The 17468-nt window shown below is 39.2% G+C and overlaps 1 protein-coding gene across 11 annotated transcripts in view; it reads left to right on the top strand.

The window, feature by feature from the left end:
- PTPRK (protein tyrosine phosphatase receptor type K) overlaps positions 1-17468 on the top strand; it is a 405796-nt gene that overhangs the window by 155445 nt on the left and 232883 nt on the right. For all 11 annotated transcript variants that reach the window (XM_063443155.1, XM_063443159.1, XM_063443156.1 and 8 more), the window contains exons 4-5: positions 6647-6728; positions 9517-9632. In XM_063443155.1, coding sequence (XP_063299225.1) covers positions 6647-6728; positions 9517-9632 — 198 coding nt within the window. The remainder of the gene's footprint in view (positions 1-6646; positions 6729-9516; positions 9633-17468) is intronic.

A 17468-nucleotide genomic window follows, 5' to 3' on the forward strand; every position in this document is an offset into this window, starting at 1 on the left:
GGGTTAATGGTGTGACACACTGCGGATAAGGGGGGGGGTTAATGGTGTGACACACTGGGGATAAGGGGGGGGGTTAATGGTGTGACACACTGGGGATAAGGGGGGGTTAATGGTGTGACACACTGGGGATAAGGGGGGGTTAATGGTGTGACACACTGGGGATAAGGGTGGGGGGGTTAATGGTGTGACACACTGGGGATAAGGGGGGGTTAATGGTGTGACACACTGGGGATAAGGGGGGGTTAATGGTGTGACACACTGGGGATAAGGGGGGGGTTAATGGTGTGACACATCCTCATCCGCTCTGTGTCACTCCCTTTAACCTCCCATCCCCTCTGTGTCTCCCTCGTCCCATGTGTATCACCCCATTAACCCCCCCATCCATGTCCCCCCCCATTAACCCTGCATCTCCCTTATTTAACACCACATTAGCCTACACTCTGTGTTACTACACAGTGAAAACTGCTGTATACGAATCTGATAGATGTACTGTGTGCATGCGTAGTACACCCTTCAGATTAGAGGCCCAGCTGATCAAGCATCATCGGATGCATGCCACATGCGTGCAGGTGATCTTGCGTCACTTACGGTGACGTGGGTGCACCGGAAGTGACGTAAGTATAGAAATCTGATAGTTTTCTGATCGAACACCGACACAGAATCCCCTAACCTAAAGCTGGTGGATTGCTCATAAGCAAGAAGCAATAAGAAATGTAGTTTCTTAAAGTTTCAAACTGCTCAGTAGCAGTGCCACCTAATGCTGAATGTACAAATTGGACAAATTTGATCTTCCTAAATAGGAAGTGAAAAATAGTGGTTGTGTGAAAGCTGGGGTGGAGCTATGCTTTTTCTCCAGTACAAAAACTTTAATGATTTGTCGTGCTTTCTGACCAAGCCTGTGGAAATGTGTTCCCCTTTGGTATTTTGTAATTTTGAAGGTATGATAATTCTGCATAAAAGATAAGCTACTCTTGGTTAAGATCTATTTATATTTCAACCCAAGTTACAGGTGCTATGGCAATTCTCTGGAAATGATTTTATAGATTAAACCTTTAAAAAAATTAAAATCATCACTTTTTTGTTTTTTGTTCCCACCCCCCCAAGACCCCCTTTTTTGTGTGATAGCCAGGGCACACATTGCTGACAAGCTGACTGTATATCTGTTCTGCTGGAAGTGGTGTGTTAGTCATAAGGTAACGCCTAAACACTTTCTCATATTATATATATATATATATATATATATATATATATATATATATATATGTATATACATACATGAGCAAGGCCCTCTTCAACCTATCGTTTCTGTAAGTTTTCTTGTAATTGTCCTATTTATAGTTAAATCCCCCCTCATAATACTGTAAAGCGCTACGGAATCTGTTGGTGCTATATAAATGGCAATAATAATAATAATCACACACCCCTCCCTCCCTCTCTCTAAAATGGCTATGCCATGTGTGAAAAGTACACCTTATGATGTAAAAGTACACCTTATGATTCAATAGCTTGTAAAAAAACAAAAACAAAAAAAAAACTGTGTCCCCCCTTGTGAGCAGTGATGGCCGCCTGGTTCCCCTGTTGCCGTAGCGCTCTTTGCAACACTGTTAGCACACCTGTATGGCTGGCCCTGATATCACTGATTTCTGTGACCTAGACCCACAAGCATGAACTCTTGATCTGGGATGGCCAGTGCTGCTGCTAAAAGTGGTGTTACACATCCAGCAGCACGTGGCTATTTCTCAGGATGTGCAGCATTTCCTGTCAAGTTAAGGATATGAACCATGTTTTCAGACACCACATAGCACGAAGAATTTTTGGAAAGTGAAGCACGTTTATATGTGCATAATGATACCTGTATGGAAATAGAGGGCTCTATTATTGATTTAAACCAATAATGACTAGCCAGTTTGAAGAGCTGGATGTTGGAAGATACACTGGGAACACACATCATAATGATCTTTATAACCATCTCTGTCTAGCCATCCCTAAAATTAAATCGAACAGCTGGAATTTATTTAAAGCTCATAAAGTGGGTTTGACTTTTTATTATGTGTAAATTGAAGAGTTGTGATGAGTGTACTTGTGATTCAGAAATAATTATGATTTGTAAATTTGATTTTGTCAATTTCTGCATAATAATCCTCTGGGGGTCATCAAGGATTGCATAAGCATGTCTGAGCTGCGCTCATAAACAAATCTAGATCTTCAAAGTTTATTTTTACATTTTTCTGTCTCAGCACGTTATTGCAATTTACAGATTAGATGGTAATGGCGAAGGGGGATTACAAATAGCGAAACGTGACGACACAATGACGGATTATAAAGTGATGCTAATTCAGTAGCAACACATTTATCACATATCTGTATTGACGTTATTCAACTTTGCTATTTTATAATTGTTGCATTTTATTTGGAATGTGAGATGTTTGTAAATCTCAATTGCTGTTCAATCACTGTTCTTTGGTGAGGGGGACACTAAGGAAGTGGAGGGATTAGATCTGATCAGGCCCTCATTATGAGGGAGTAGGAGGCGTTTTAGAACATATTTCAAAGCATATATAAATATTCAGGGTATATTGACAATATGAGCAGTACTTAAGATGCCTTCATGGTTATAGACACAACATACAAAATATATACATAGAATTAAATACACACAAACCTATAGTTCTTAAAGAATCACTTTAAGTGCAATAACAACTGGGCATCACTGTTAATACTATGGTGCAATGAGTATCTAGCACCCTCTCTTCTCTGTGCTAAGAGTGGCTTTTAATGTCTATAATTGGCATTACTGCTGCAGCTATATACCTGTCCTCTTGACTCCACTTTTTTGTTGACACTTTTTTGTTGTTGGATAACATTTAACAGGTGAGGGAATTGTATGTATGCTGAACACACTAGAGCAGACAGCCCTCACCTCCCCTGGAAAGCGTTGGCTATGATCATGCATGTTTAGTGGTTCACAAAAATGTAAACTGGCCTATGAAGAGGCTGATGGCACATGAAGAATGGCTGTCGCAGCTTATTGACTTGTGTCTTTGTTCCTCTCTGCTGTTTTGAACTAGATGGTTGGTCACTTCCGTAAATTTAACTTGTCCAAAATAGAACTTCTGTCTCTCCTCACTCAAGTATTCCCACTCCTGTGTCTGTCTCCCACAAAGTCAGTGGCACTTACATAAACTCTACCTCACAAGCTTGCTGCATAGGGTTTCTCTTTGACTCCAACCTCTCCTTTTCATGTCCAGTCGATCGCCAAATCCTGTAGCTTCCATCTCAAAACCATAGCGCACATCTGCCCTATATAACGCCGGATGCTGCTAAGGTGCTGGTCCATGCCATTGTCCCCTCTCTCCTTGACTATTGCAATTTGCTTCTCAGTGGTATTGCGTGTTTCCACCTTGCCCCATTACATCTTGTCTACCCGCACCTCTCACGCCTCCCCTGTCAGTCATTGCATTGGCTTTCCATATAGACTCACTTTAAAATTCTGGTACTTGCTCACCGATCTCTACATAACGCTGCTTCTACCTACCAATCCAAGCCCCTACACTTTGCCAAAGACCTGTCCCTCTGTTTGAATGCTCAACTGATGCTTACTTCTAGACTTCTCTATGGCTGCAGAGTTCCTATAGATCAACGTTCTGTCAATTCTGTGCAAAAGAAAAAAGTATTTTGCCAACGAACCGTGCACGCTGGTAACAGACATAAACTGACTTCTCAATTGCAGGTAGCACTGTGAGTGCGCCTGCAAAGTAAACCCTTTGGACTTGCATGCATACAGTCCTTGATGTGCCCCAATTTGCCCTCCCACACTCTACTCATCTACCAGTGCATACTATGCAATTCTTTACTCCTTCCTTGTGATGAATTTAGTTGTTCATCTTGCTCGGGGACTCGCCCCCATTCAACTGTGTTAAACATTACTCCCCCCACCCCCTTTTTTTTCGCCTTTGGCTATGTATAAGCAGGCACCAAAGGCCTGTCAGTGCTCCTCCAAGGCGTATTACATTTTGCCCAAATGAAGGAAGATGATGGAGGGGAATTGATAAAGAGGAGGTCCGGAAGTTATCTAGGAGAATTTAGAGAACTAAAGAAAATGGTGCAGACTTATAAAAAAAAAAATAAAAAAAAATGTTGGATTACCCCTTTAATAAAATGTCAAGAATTGGATTTCTGAAAGATGATGTGTAGCTTTTCAAAACATAGATGTAATAACTGCAAACATTTTGCTATTTAATGCCAACATGTGTAGTAACCTTGTAAAAGTATTGTATGTCAATCATAGGACTGACTTAAAAACACTCCATGTTTGTTTTTGTGACTAGTCAAGTATTTCTTATAAGACTTTTAGTGCAGATGCACTTGTAAAAACAGCAACCTTCAGGGCTTAGAAAATTGAGTAGGAGGTAGAGTAGCCTGAAAAAAGAACATATATTATCAAATGTTCTTAGATGACTCTTGGATAGTTATATTGTTCTATATGAGAGCAATCACTTCAGAACAAATACCGTTCACTTCAGTCCCCACATTGGAAGTTGAATTTTGTGGAAGCTTGATGCATGAATTTGAAGTTTGCCTTTAACAGCTGCTGTCTGCTCCTGCAGAAAACCTCACTCTGCATTCTGTGTTCAAGTGGTTATTATGTTATAGTGTGGGTAGTACAGTTAGGGCTGGCTTGAAATCCTTTTGGGAATAATCTTGCTGAATTTGAATGGCATGCCTCTTTTTGTCCAAAAGATTGGCTAGGATCAATTCACTTTGACAAAAGATAATTTAATCTTTTTTTTTTATATATATTTTTTTTGTCTATATAGTATTTCAGAAACAGGAGAGTGTACATATACTTGGACAATGAATGGTTTCTCAGATTTTTTAATTTGCTTGAATTTTTGAGAATTTTTAAAGGTTTCGATATATAGTATAGAAAAAATATTGAAGAACAGTAAACCCCATTGTTCCCATGACTAAGCAAAAATTAAACCCGTAACACCTTCCTTCTCTGCAACAACCTTTCCTAATATGCTTCAGCGGCATGTTCGATGGACAGGTGTCTGCTCAGGTTCAGTGCTGATGTCAGCTGCGGTTTATTACTTTGTCAGCACACCCGTGCTCCCTTTTAATACACACATCCTCTGTGACTGCCAATTCCGGTGAGGATACAGTGTTAAAGTGTGAGCTCCCAGGACAGCTGAGCAATGTATTATTTTCTAACCATACAAATTGCTTTTTCTGTGTACCGCTTTTTAATTTTAAACAGTTTTGACCTCTAACAGGATACTTTTTTAATTTTATTCTGAAAAATGCTTATTCAACATTTATGACTTAGTGATTTTTGTTGTATGGATCACTGTGAATATTGGTGGTACTGGCTATAGCAGAGCCATTTGGTGTAAAGAATGCAGTCTTGGAGTGAAAATCTTCATTCCAGTTTATGGACCTGTTAAATATTATTTTTCTTTTGGTAGTGATGTAGAATTATTAAAAACCTTTATTGATCCTGTATTGAATTTTTGTACTAACTCCATTCTAACTACATTACATGACAGATTTTCCTAACAGCATTTAGAATATTGAATAGAGAATGTATTTTCTAGAAGGACATGACTAACACCGGAATTATCAAGTTCCTGTAATATGAAACAAAGTATACTATAGCTAGGCCATGTGAAAACTGCTCAAATGAAATGTTCTTTCATAAAAAAGACCCTGAACCTGACCCCGAGTCTGACATCACTAACTACCCAAAATGACGCCCAAGCCCCCCTTCCCACCGAGTAAGCCTCGTGCTGGGTAAGATGGCGCTTGAGCCATCTGTCCACACCCGTGTCCAGAATGACGCCACCTCCCGGTGGGAGGACACCTAGCCAGCCACTTAGTACTTGAGCCTATAATAATATTGATGGGTGGACATTGACATAGCCACTTAACACCTAATCCAATTAATGATGTTTATTTGTTGTTATCTTGATATTCAATGATGATGTAATTTTGCTCTTATAAGGGTCTGCAAGCCCGTTTTTAACCAGATGCCATTAAATTTTCTCAAAGTGCTTTTAACCTGAACTCCGTGTGTCAGTGTGAATTTACTTCTGTGTATACGCAATTTAATCATCTCAGATTTGGACAGGAACAGATAGACATTTGAACATATTTGTTTATTTTTAAATTAATCTACATCAGTAGCTCAGCTCATACTGCTATAGTTTAAATTCCAGTGCAAGTCCATTCCACCATTCTTGCTATGGGTAGAGAGTATGACAATTCGGGGAATCCGATCCCTATCCTCAGATGGTTTTGGAGAATAGGTTATTATGCAGATGATCCAGAAACTACAATGTGCATGTTTTCTTATCCACTTAAGTATTGACAAGTCCTAATCTCATGTTGTTGCTTACAGTGGAGATAAATCTCCATCATATACTCTGCAGTCCTGGTGAGTCTTTCTTTGTGTGAAACAAACACATTTTTTTTTAATTTTTTATTTTTTATTTATGTGGCTGACCATTCTTACTGTTTTGTAGACATTGTAATTTTATGAAAATTACTTCAAAATAAGTAGTGCCCTAAAATGTATGTGTGCAAATGTAGTGGGATTGCGGTCAGTGGATGTCTTGTTAATATATGTGTATGTTTGTTTTGTCAGGTTATATTTGAAGCTGAAGCTTCCGGAGGAAGGAGTACATACATTGCAATTGATGACATCCAAGTTCTAAGCTATCCTTGTGGTAAGATCAATTTCAATAAATATATTTTGTTTTTCACAACTCCTGCACGTTCTTACCCATGGAAATGCATTTTCTGTCATGTGCAATATTTACACTGCTCCTTCTCCGTAACAATGATTCTGGAACAATGGTGGTTAACCCCTTAAGGACACATGACATGTGTGACATGTCATGATTCCCTTTTATTCCAGAAGTTTGGTCCTTAAGGGGTTAAAGCAATTTTTTGTTTGCCATTCCATGCAGAAAATGATGTGCTTGCTACATTAATTACTGTCTAATCTCCACTGTGAAAAGGAAAAAAAGACCTCCGTAAATGAGTGTTAATCTTTAATTAAAAGAATAAATGCATTATTTGCGCTAGCTCTTAATTGGTTAGTTTCAGTCAGGGATGAACTGTTAGACACCTTAATGAAGATGCAGCATTCATGCTTGTTTAATGTGGCCCTCGGGACTCCATTCTTTTATCAATCGAATCCAGTTCTCACTCCAAGTATTATGCAGTAATATCCCAGTGTGCTTTTCAGGGTGGATTGCCACCTTGTATAAAGAAGAGTTCATGGAGTCAAGCACACCCTTAAAAACACAGACACACATATAAACACAGTGTCAAAATAGTGAACAAAAATAGTGAAGTTATCTGGAGATATAAAACTCTGAAAGACGTATTGTCTAGTGGTTTATTAAGGTCAATAGAACCCTGGTGTCGGAAATTGGTAGATGTTGGACTCCTAGGCAGCATCTGATATTTACAATGCTTGCAACTTCAAATGGCACCTGTTCAGGAATGTATCTCACACTAAGCGTGGACTGATCAGGACATATTGCAGCATTTCCCTTAAACCTCACACTGTGTGTCAAACCATAATTGCAGAAAATAATATACAGAAGGACGGTGCTTTTACAGATTTTTTGCAGGCGTGCCTTTGGCAATAAAGTCTTATTACCCTGTGCCTCCCTGCCCCTGCTTTAGTCCCTCAGGTTTTATCATCTAATTTCCTCCTGGGAAGTTACATTTTGTTGCAGACATATTTCCCAAAATTAAGACTGACCAAACCATTAAGTACCATATTTAAAAAAAAAAAAAAAAAAAAAGATGTAACCCAGTTGTTCATCAGATGAGGGGCATTTGGCTACTACTAACGTTGTCACTGTCTGGTATGGAATGGCTTAACTGAATATCTTCGATTTGGACTCTTTATGTAAAGGAGTTTGGAATATTTTTCAATATTCATGAAAATTTAAGAATAACCTAGGCTTCTTTTATGGGGCTAAATGTTATGCATAAGAAGCCCTCAGAAGTTTGATTAAAATCGGCTTTTATACAATATAATTTTTGTTTGATATGTACAAGAGCGAAACCGTGCATTAAAAAAATAGACCTGTTTTACAGTCTTTACATAATGCACACACCTAGAATGAAACCGCTTAAAGGAACGCTCTGAGCACCAAAACCATTACATCTTGTAGTAGCCCTTTTAGTCAGTATATGTAATATATAGCTGTTTTTGAAAAACTGTATGCGTCCCAACTGTCCTAATTTCAGCAGGACAGTCTTGATTATCAGGTCCTGTCCTGCCTTAGTTCCCTGGTGTTTTGATTTTGTATATTCACACCATGCTGACCTGCCAGTAATGAGGGTGGGCACGCCACTATTGCGGACAGGTCTGCTTCTTTTGGGCATCACTGACTTGCCTTCTTTACTCCCCTCCCACTTATGTCCAAATTCTGTTGGAAGATATGGAAACTAATGTTTAACTTCGTCAGAGAAAGCATGTCTTATGACTGGCATAAAAAAATAATAATTCTTCATTCCCATGATGCTCCTTCGTTTAGTAGGCTAAGCATTATGGAAAATTAAGTCTACAAACATCTGCAGTGCTAGGCTGTGTACTCAGTTTGTGTTTTTCTCTGTGTTTTGTAGTTGTGGTGTTATTCGTTGTACTACTATCCACCTTACTGTGAGTTTGTTTTTTGCTGTGGAGCTCTGTGATATACACAACCACACCCCAAATTACTTTGAGGTTTTTTTCCTGCTTTTAAAAGATTTTCCATATTTGTTTTGGGTTTAATATAAATATGAGGGGTGTGTGGCCAGGGAAGGCTGCTGTGAAGATTTTACATAGAGGGCATAAATGTCTAATGCCGGTAGTGTCATCTCCACTTTTCATCCATGCATGTTAGATCAGTGAGTAGCGCACAGTTTGTTAGCATTGACCTTTTAATTGGCTTCCCTATAAAAACAAAGTTCACAAACGTTAAATTGTTCTGATTATATATCCTGGCCTTATCATTGGCCTGTGCAAAAGAGGGTTGCATTAGAGTTCTCCGCTTCCTTTATATGTGCAAGGCTCTGTGCTTATACGAGGGCGCAATATGATATATACTGTGCTGCACTATATGTTGGTGTTTTATAACTGTTTAAAAGTAAGTGCTATCACCACGTTTTCAGAGAAGTTTGCTGCTTGAAAAGATTCTCCTACTTTGAAGCGGTATTACTTAGTCAAGCAATGCAAATAAAATCTATATAAGAAGCAGTCTTGGCATGACTTATGAATTATATGTAAATTTCTTGCCTCCAATTTCTACCTCTGTCAAAATTGCCAACATAGGGTAAGATGCTTTCAGTATAGTCTTGTGATACACTCACACAAACACACACGATGCATTTGTATATTCTGATAAAAAATATTGTGTTTTCATTCCCAGAATGCCAGGATATGTTTATAAATAAATCTGTATAAATAGATCAACTAATTAGCTGAGCGTGTCTCTTGTTTTGCTAACCTAGATAAATCTCCTCACTTCTTGAGACTCGGAGACGTTGAGGTCAATGCTGGTCAGAATGCCACGTTCCAATGCATTGCCACCGGGAGGGACGCTGTAAACAACAAGCTGTGGCTTCAGGTAAGTTATACAACTCATTAGTGCTCCTGTTCATTTTCACGTTTAATGCCTTACAGCAAACCTCTCAATGTTTTGTAGACGGACAAGTTGTGATTTTATTAAAGTATATATTTATGTCTGGTTTATGGTGTTTGCACTCTTTGGCAGCAAGACCTCTCTCTACATATTGTAGACTGCATCATTAATTGAAAATATGAGAACTTTATTTTCCGTTTTCAGGTTATTTTACCCATGTAAACGAATGTCAACTTTAAGATAATTCGTAAACTAGACACCATACAAGTTGTTTTTGTTTTATTTATTTTTTGTTTTTCTTGCTTTACCATCAAAATTCTATTCCACTCCCACACCTATTACTTTATTTATTTTAAGTGAACCATTCTTTTCAGCCATTTGTGTTCAAAGTATTTGCAATGTGGCAGATGATGTAGATCCTTCTTTTATCTTCTGATGGTTAAAGACATTCATGAAGATGTGACATAGACCAGAATTTGGAGCAAGGAAATAGGAGTATCAATGCTGATAAAACTATACATTTAGAGACCTGGGCTCATATTCGGTCACACGGAGGCTTCAAAACAGTCTTATTCAGTATGTGTAACATTTCCAATTTGGAAATGGAGCCAAAATTCTCAGGTTTTTATTCCATATCACCAAATGCATTAACTTTTGTGCCATGGTAATTTTTCTTTTATATAGTCATATTAACAAGCTTTTTAATGATTTTTTTATTTTATTTTTTCTTATAAATATAATGGCAAATCTATAAATACATATGTTGTCATATAAGTTGTTTTAATGTGACCAAAACCCACATGCCAAATCTTACAAGACAATTTATCTTGTGCATCAAGTCAGTACAAGAAGCAGTTGCCTCAGCGGCTGTGCAGTTTCTCACCTTTGTATTGTTATATATCTGATAGTTCATTTTAACAAATCTACCACTACTTGAAACCATCACATTACTTTCCATGTCTTATGGGAAAGATGGCATATGTTAATAGATTTGTAGAGAACCAAGTAATTTTAAAGCACTTACTGGCTCTTTATCAACCCATTCAGCCATCCGTTCTATTCTTTTGAGGTCCTTTGACATGCACCTGAGTCATATTATATAGGCTAGCCGTGCAGGAGCAATACACAGTTTCCATTTAACTGCAGAAAGATCCCTAGCGGATGATTTGAAATGTGATTGCTTAGTTCACAGTGCTTGGCTGCTAAAGGAGCGGAGTTGCCTTCATTCATCATGACAGCTGGGAGCTGCATCAAGTTTTTACAATTAAAGTGGGTGGACGTGGTGCAGTTTAAAGGAGAAAATAGGCACAATGCGATAGGGTTCACCCTGTCACTGTTCACTAAATCTAACTTTAGCCAACATATATTACTCTCCTGCTTGTCCAATCCAGAGGTGTAATATTGGGGTATCATTCTAAAAAGCTGTTAATAAAGGGTTTATCTAAATGTCCAAAAATTACTTAAACCTCAACCAGTTGTTGTACCAAAAAATAAGCCTATTGAAATAATAAAATCTATATTTATATGAAGACTAGTAGCCATGGGAATCTGCAGGAAATGCTCCTTTACATTTCTGCTTCTTTTGCACCCTTGTGCTCCTTTCTCTTTCTGATCCCTTTCTGCTCCTTCTACTACTTTACCTTTGTGCTCCTTTACCTTTGTGCTTCTTCTGCTCATTGCTGACCCTTCCTGCTCCTTATCCTACTTTACCTTTGTGCTTCTTCTGCCCCTTCCAGCTTATTGCTGACCCTTTCTGCTCCTTGATGTCCCTTTCTGCTCCTTGATGTCCCATTCTGCACCTTCTCCTCCTTTACCTTTGTGCTCCTTCACCTTTGTGCTCCCTCTGCCCTTTATTGCTTGTGCTGCCCCTTTCTGCTCCTTGATGTCCCTTTCTGCTCATTTATGTTCCTTCTCTTACTTTACCTTCCTGCTCCTTGCTGACCCTTCCTGTAGGCTGTCTCCCACCATACTTAACTTACCTGACCTGTAGGCTGCCTCCCCCTCCATCCCTCACTTACCTGACCTGTAGGCTGCCCCCCTTCATCCCTCACACCTCACTTACCTGATCTGTAGGCTGCCCCCCTCAACCCTCACCTGACCTGTAGGCTGCCCCCCCTCATCCCTCACCTGATCTGTAGGCTGCCCCCCTCATCCCTCTCCTGATCTGTAGGCTGACCCCCCTCATCCCTCTCCTGGTCTGTAGGCTGCCCCCCCTCCCCTCACATACCTGATCTGTAGGCTGCCACCCCATCCCTCACTTACCTGATCTGTAGGCTGCCACCCCATCCCTCACTTACCTGATCTGTGGGCTGCCACCCCATCCCTCACTTACCTCATTTGTAGGCTGTCTCTGCAGTCTGGGAGTTGCTGGCTTCAGTCAGGAGAGAGAAGCAGGGATAAGATGTAGCTTCCTATCCCTGCCTCTCTATACACACACATTATTGCAGTGTATTCTCAATCTGAAAATAAAAATACCGGCACAAGCTGAAAAATCCGGGGGGATACCCATGCTAGTTGCTATAAGCAAGCACCTTCTATTTCTTGGGAAATATAGTTCAGGTTGTCAGATTGATTTCACATGGATTTCCAGGGGGCCCGATCTGCGCTGCGGCGCTTTAACAGTGACTGCCACTAGACGTGTTTTTAGTTATTGATGTAAACTCTGCCTTTTGTCTGAAAAGGCAGTGTTTACAGTGATAACACTACAGGGACATGGTATAGACATGGCTAGTATCCCTGTAAATGTTTAAAGAATAAAGGTTTTGACTCGCCCGTAATAAAGTGCAGATTAAGAAATTTTAATCTCAAGAAGCAGTAACAGATCATTAAAGAATTCATTTTCTTATCCATAACAATTTACAATACATTTCTTCACCCTTCATGTGAGAGAAATAAATATATATATATATATATATATATATTAATATATATATTTTTCATTTATTTTTTTATTCTTGTGTTCTCATCTAAGCATCTGTTGTATTGGAATGCCTCCAGTTCTAACAGACTCTACTTAAATCTGGTGATATGGGATTGGATGTGTTTTTTTGTGTTCTATTCTGAAGACTGGGTATATATGCAAAGGAACAGTGAAAAGTATTTTCTGTTTGGCCTTGTTACAGCAGTCTGTGTTCAGAGCAACTGCTCTGATATTTTACAATAGTTCCTTCCACAAATGGCAATGGAACTTTGTCCACATGTCAGTAAGAGTTGATACATGCTAGATTTTGCAGTAGCACTTGTTATCCTTCTTTCAGAGTGACACAAATTACATAGCATTATTCTTAAACTGAAATTCATGAACGCAGTTATCTATTATTATTTTTATTTTTTTTTAAATATAATGAAATATGACCTAATGTGTATTGTAGAACATCTTTATGATATCATTCATGGTGTTAAAAAGGAAAAGCAGTGCACAATTTGTGGGCAATTACCTAGGTCACCGTGATGTGTCTGCTTTATTACTGAGGGGCACAATGCTTAATTTGTGTTTACAGTGTTTTAGTATGCTTATACAAAGGTTTAATTTGTCCACACACACATTGACACCAACATTTTTAGGATGGATGTTCACTGTCCTGAGCTGACCAGAAAGAAAGTTGCCCTCTGAAAGCATCCACATATTCTTTAGGATTTCAAAGGCAGATTTAAAAAAAATTGGCATGAGAGTCAAAATATCTTCCTCCATACTGGACGAGATTTTCTCTAGCATCTTGCTCCTTCCAACTCCACAATGTCCCTTTGTTTAAAACTATTCCCTTACTCCTCTTGGAGTAATAAGAAAAAAAAAAAAAGGGAAAGTTTCAGGGGACAGATCAAAACTTTTCATGGTACCATGCCTAATGCCAAGCTTCTCCCACAGCTCGAGAGATGCATGCTTTTTTTTCCCCATGGTATGTGTGTAAGAGTTCAGTTTTGAAACCTCATTGGTGGGCTCTTGCTGTAGTGTAAGATTCCCAGAGAAGTATTTTTTTTTTTTTTTTAAACCACTATGATCTTTGACCTGCTCCCCTCATAGATTGTTAGTACGTACTCGGCATTGTGGGTCTGTTCATCTCCTTCCCTGCTTCCTTAGGAAAGGAAAGATCCCTTGTACCTGTTGGTGGTGTGGCTAGCAGAGTTCCCGGACAGACGTGCAAGTGTGGTGCTCCATAAACCAGAAAATAAGCCTTTTTACCATGAATACCCATAGAAAATTATATATATATATATATATAGACAAATTGACACTTTAATAAATTAACAAACAGGTCCTGTTACGTCCTGGTTTGATTAGCTCAGTAAAGCTTAACTCAAGAGGCAGCAATTGCTCATAGCACCTGCCTTGCAAAAACTTCTCATTGAGCTACATTGTGAAGTCTGTGATTGGAAAGCTACAGAAAGCCTGGGCGGGGTTAGAAGAGGAGGGGCCTGCTAAGGCTTCAGTAAAGAGATTGACAGCTTTTGCAAGCTTTTTTAGTTATAACCCCAATAACAGAAATGCATAATTAAACAAATGCTTTTATTAGGGGTATATCTACGGTACTAAATCGGTCATATATATTGTTTCCCCTTAGTGTCCCTTTAAGAAAATGATACTCCTGTAGATGAGAAATGGACTAGAACACGTGTTGGTACTAGAGAGGGAAGAAAATAATAAAATAAAAAATGGTGTCCACAGATTTGGTATCTAATAATTGTTGACAAGCTGTTATTCATTTTCTTTCTTAGCTATTGGAGGTAAAGTGTTCACAGGCTTTGAAATTACTTTAGGTATAACCTCAAAATCTGTTCAGAGAGAGAAAAATTTAAATATAACAGAGAATTAAAAAAAAACATTCTCTTTGACATACCGGACGTGATTTTATTTTGTCTGGTAGTTTACTGTTCTTTTCCAAATGATATCACAAACCTGAATGGTGTGTGTTAAATCATGACCTGTATATGTCAACATAGTTTTTAATGTCTCTATTATGTTTGTTTGGGGGTAATGTAGGCCTCCTGGGAATTGTATGCATAAAAATTATCCCTGCATAATGGTTTCTGTTTTCGGCACTTCATTGATTTGTGGGTACTCTACGTGATAGTAGACGCAAATGCTTCCTCAATGCAGCTGGCGTCTTCTGAGCACTGTAGTTAAGAAAATGCTTAAGTCGTGCTCAACATATAATAAGTCTGTATTCTCCAGACGTGTTCTCGTCTGACAGTAGCAGTCAGCAGGGTTCCTTTCTTCCAATAAATTCTCTCTAGACCAGTGGTAGTCAACCTTTTTTTACCTACCGCCCACTAATGCAACTTTTTGGTTGAAAAAATTTCCTTACCGCCCACCAGTTTTCGCGCAAATGCGGAATATTTTTTAGAAAGGAGGGTGTTTTACAAAAAATAAATGTACGTACATTTATCTTTTTATTTCTACTTAATGCAGGTTTATAAGGTTTTTAACTTTATAAAGTTTAATGAGAAAACAATAAAGTAAATTGAAATTACCTTTACTAGTGATTAATGAGATCCTTGAGGTTGATGCTGCGAGACTAAATATTTGATATCTGGTTCGATTTTCGTAAGGAACAAACGAAGGTCTCTTTCAGTGATATTCAGACGACTTCTCTGTTTGCGCATAATATGATTTCTCATATTATCTCTCTATGATTTTTCTTGTGCGTCAGCTCATCTCCTCTCCCTCCTCAATTCCCCTCCCCACCTTTTTTTCCCCTTTTTTCTATTTTTTAACCTTCCTTGTAGCAATGCCCAGTAGGAAGGCTGAGCTAGGTAGCCCACTTACTATATAGTCCACTATAACAGACAGACACACGTACAAGACACACGTACAAGACACACGTACAAGACACACGTACAAGACACACGTACAAGACACACGTACAAGACACACGTACAAGACACACGTACAAGACACACGTACAAGACACACGTACAAGACACACGTACAAGACACACGTACAAGACACACGTACAAGACACACGTACAAGACACACATGACACATACAGACACACACGACACATACAGACACACACGACACATACAGACACACACACGCACACAACACACATACAGACACAAATACAGACACAGACGACACATACACACACACACGACACATACACACACACACACGACACATACACACACACACATACATACATACACACACACACATACATACATACACACACAAGACACACACGACACATACAGGAACACAGACAGACACACATACATACAGACACACACAAGACACACATATATACAGACACACACACACACACACACAAGACATACATACAAAGACACACACACACACATTATATTTAAGTCACCCTCCTGTTTCCTACCTTTTAGATTCAGGAGGGTGACTTTCCCTGGCGTCCAGTGGTGGCTCAGGGGGATGGGAGTCAGAGTTCCCACTCTGACTCCCTGGTCTTCCTCCCGCGCGGCTCTCAGGGTTAGCTGGGAGGAGTGATGTGCAGTCACTTCCTCCCAGCTCTGCGATGTCATCACAGGGGGCCCGGTCGCGCTGTTAAAGCGCCCAGCGCTGACCGGGCCCCCTCACAATCCACATCCATCGGGTGGCCCTGACAGCATGGGCCACCCGATGGACCCCTCCATATGCAGCCCCGGCGGTTTGCCGCGCGGGCCGGAGCCGCGCAATTTGTCACGGCGGTACCCAGTCGCAGGGGTACCGCCGGCTCGCACCCGTCCGCCCGGTCGTCAGGTCGTCAAAACCTGGAAATCCCTACCGCCCACCTGAAATCCTAAAACGCCCACTAGTGAGCGGTAGGGACCAGGTTGACGACCCATGCTCTAGACCAAAGAAAACTCCAGTCTCATAAGAGGAGTTACCAGAACAGTCACATTGTGTTCTTGGTGTCACTAAAGTAGCTGGAAAGCAGAGTACCAATCATCACTCCTGTTATTCCCTCTCTAGCAGTTGATGATGTGGTATAACTGAAACAATGAATATTAGTAAATCATTTTTAACTCCGTGGTATGCACAGCACATATTGACAAATTACAATTTAAAATTGACCAAACTATTTCCATCCACATTTGCTGCAATGTAGTGTTTTTTACTTGACTTGATGTCCATACACAGAACTCAGTGTAACATATAGTGAATTAAAACCTTTTCTTTTTAGTATGAATAGTCATGTTTCATATTGTATATTCTAGGTTTAGTTTACTAGTTTTTAGTTTTCTCCACAGAGATAGAAAATTATTTTGTTTATACGTTTCTATGGCTGTGATGGTACCCTTAGGCATTTCAGCTCTTGTGAATAATTGTCTCTTTTGGCTTGCTTACCAACCTGTGTGCCAGCATCTATTTTCCAATAGCATGAACATAAGTTATGTTGCTAAACCCATACAAATAGTGCCAGAATTAATATTAGTGACTACATTGCTATCACTTTTGATCACATTTTCCTTGTTGAGAATTGTTGGCCATCCTTCAAAAAAGTGCATGAACCTGTTCATTTTGTTGTAGGATTTTGCTTTATTTTTTTTAAAGAATTATATTCAAAGTTACCATTATCACAACTAAAATTTCTGTTTTCTCATTGTATCACATGCAAATTTTCCTACTTCTTATTCGTAACTGAACTTTTTTCATCCACACGCTGAACTTTTAGCTCTGCATGAATAATTTACTGCCACTGTCCTTGTATCCAATTCTTCATTCTTACATTTGCTAAAATAGTTTAAGAAGACTATACATATCCCTTGTTTCCCCTGAAGCATTTTGCATCAGTATGAGGTCCCTTCAAATATTAACTCAATGTAATTAAAACATTTTTTATTGAGAGTGATGCTTTGAATTACT

This window comes from Pelobates fuscus, chromosome 2, assembly GCF_036172605.1.
Source record: "Pelobates fuscus isolate aPelFus1 chromosome 2, aPelFus1.pri, whole genome shotgun sequence".
Taxonomy (NCBI): domain Eukaryota; kingdom Metazoa; phylum Chordata; class Amphibia; order Anura; family Pelobatidae; genus Pelobates; species Pelobates fuscus.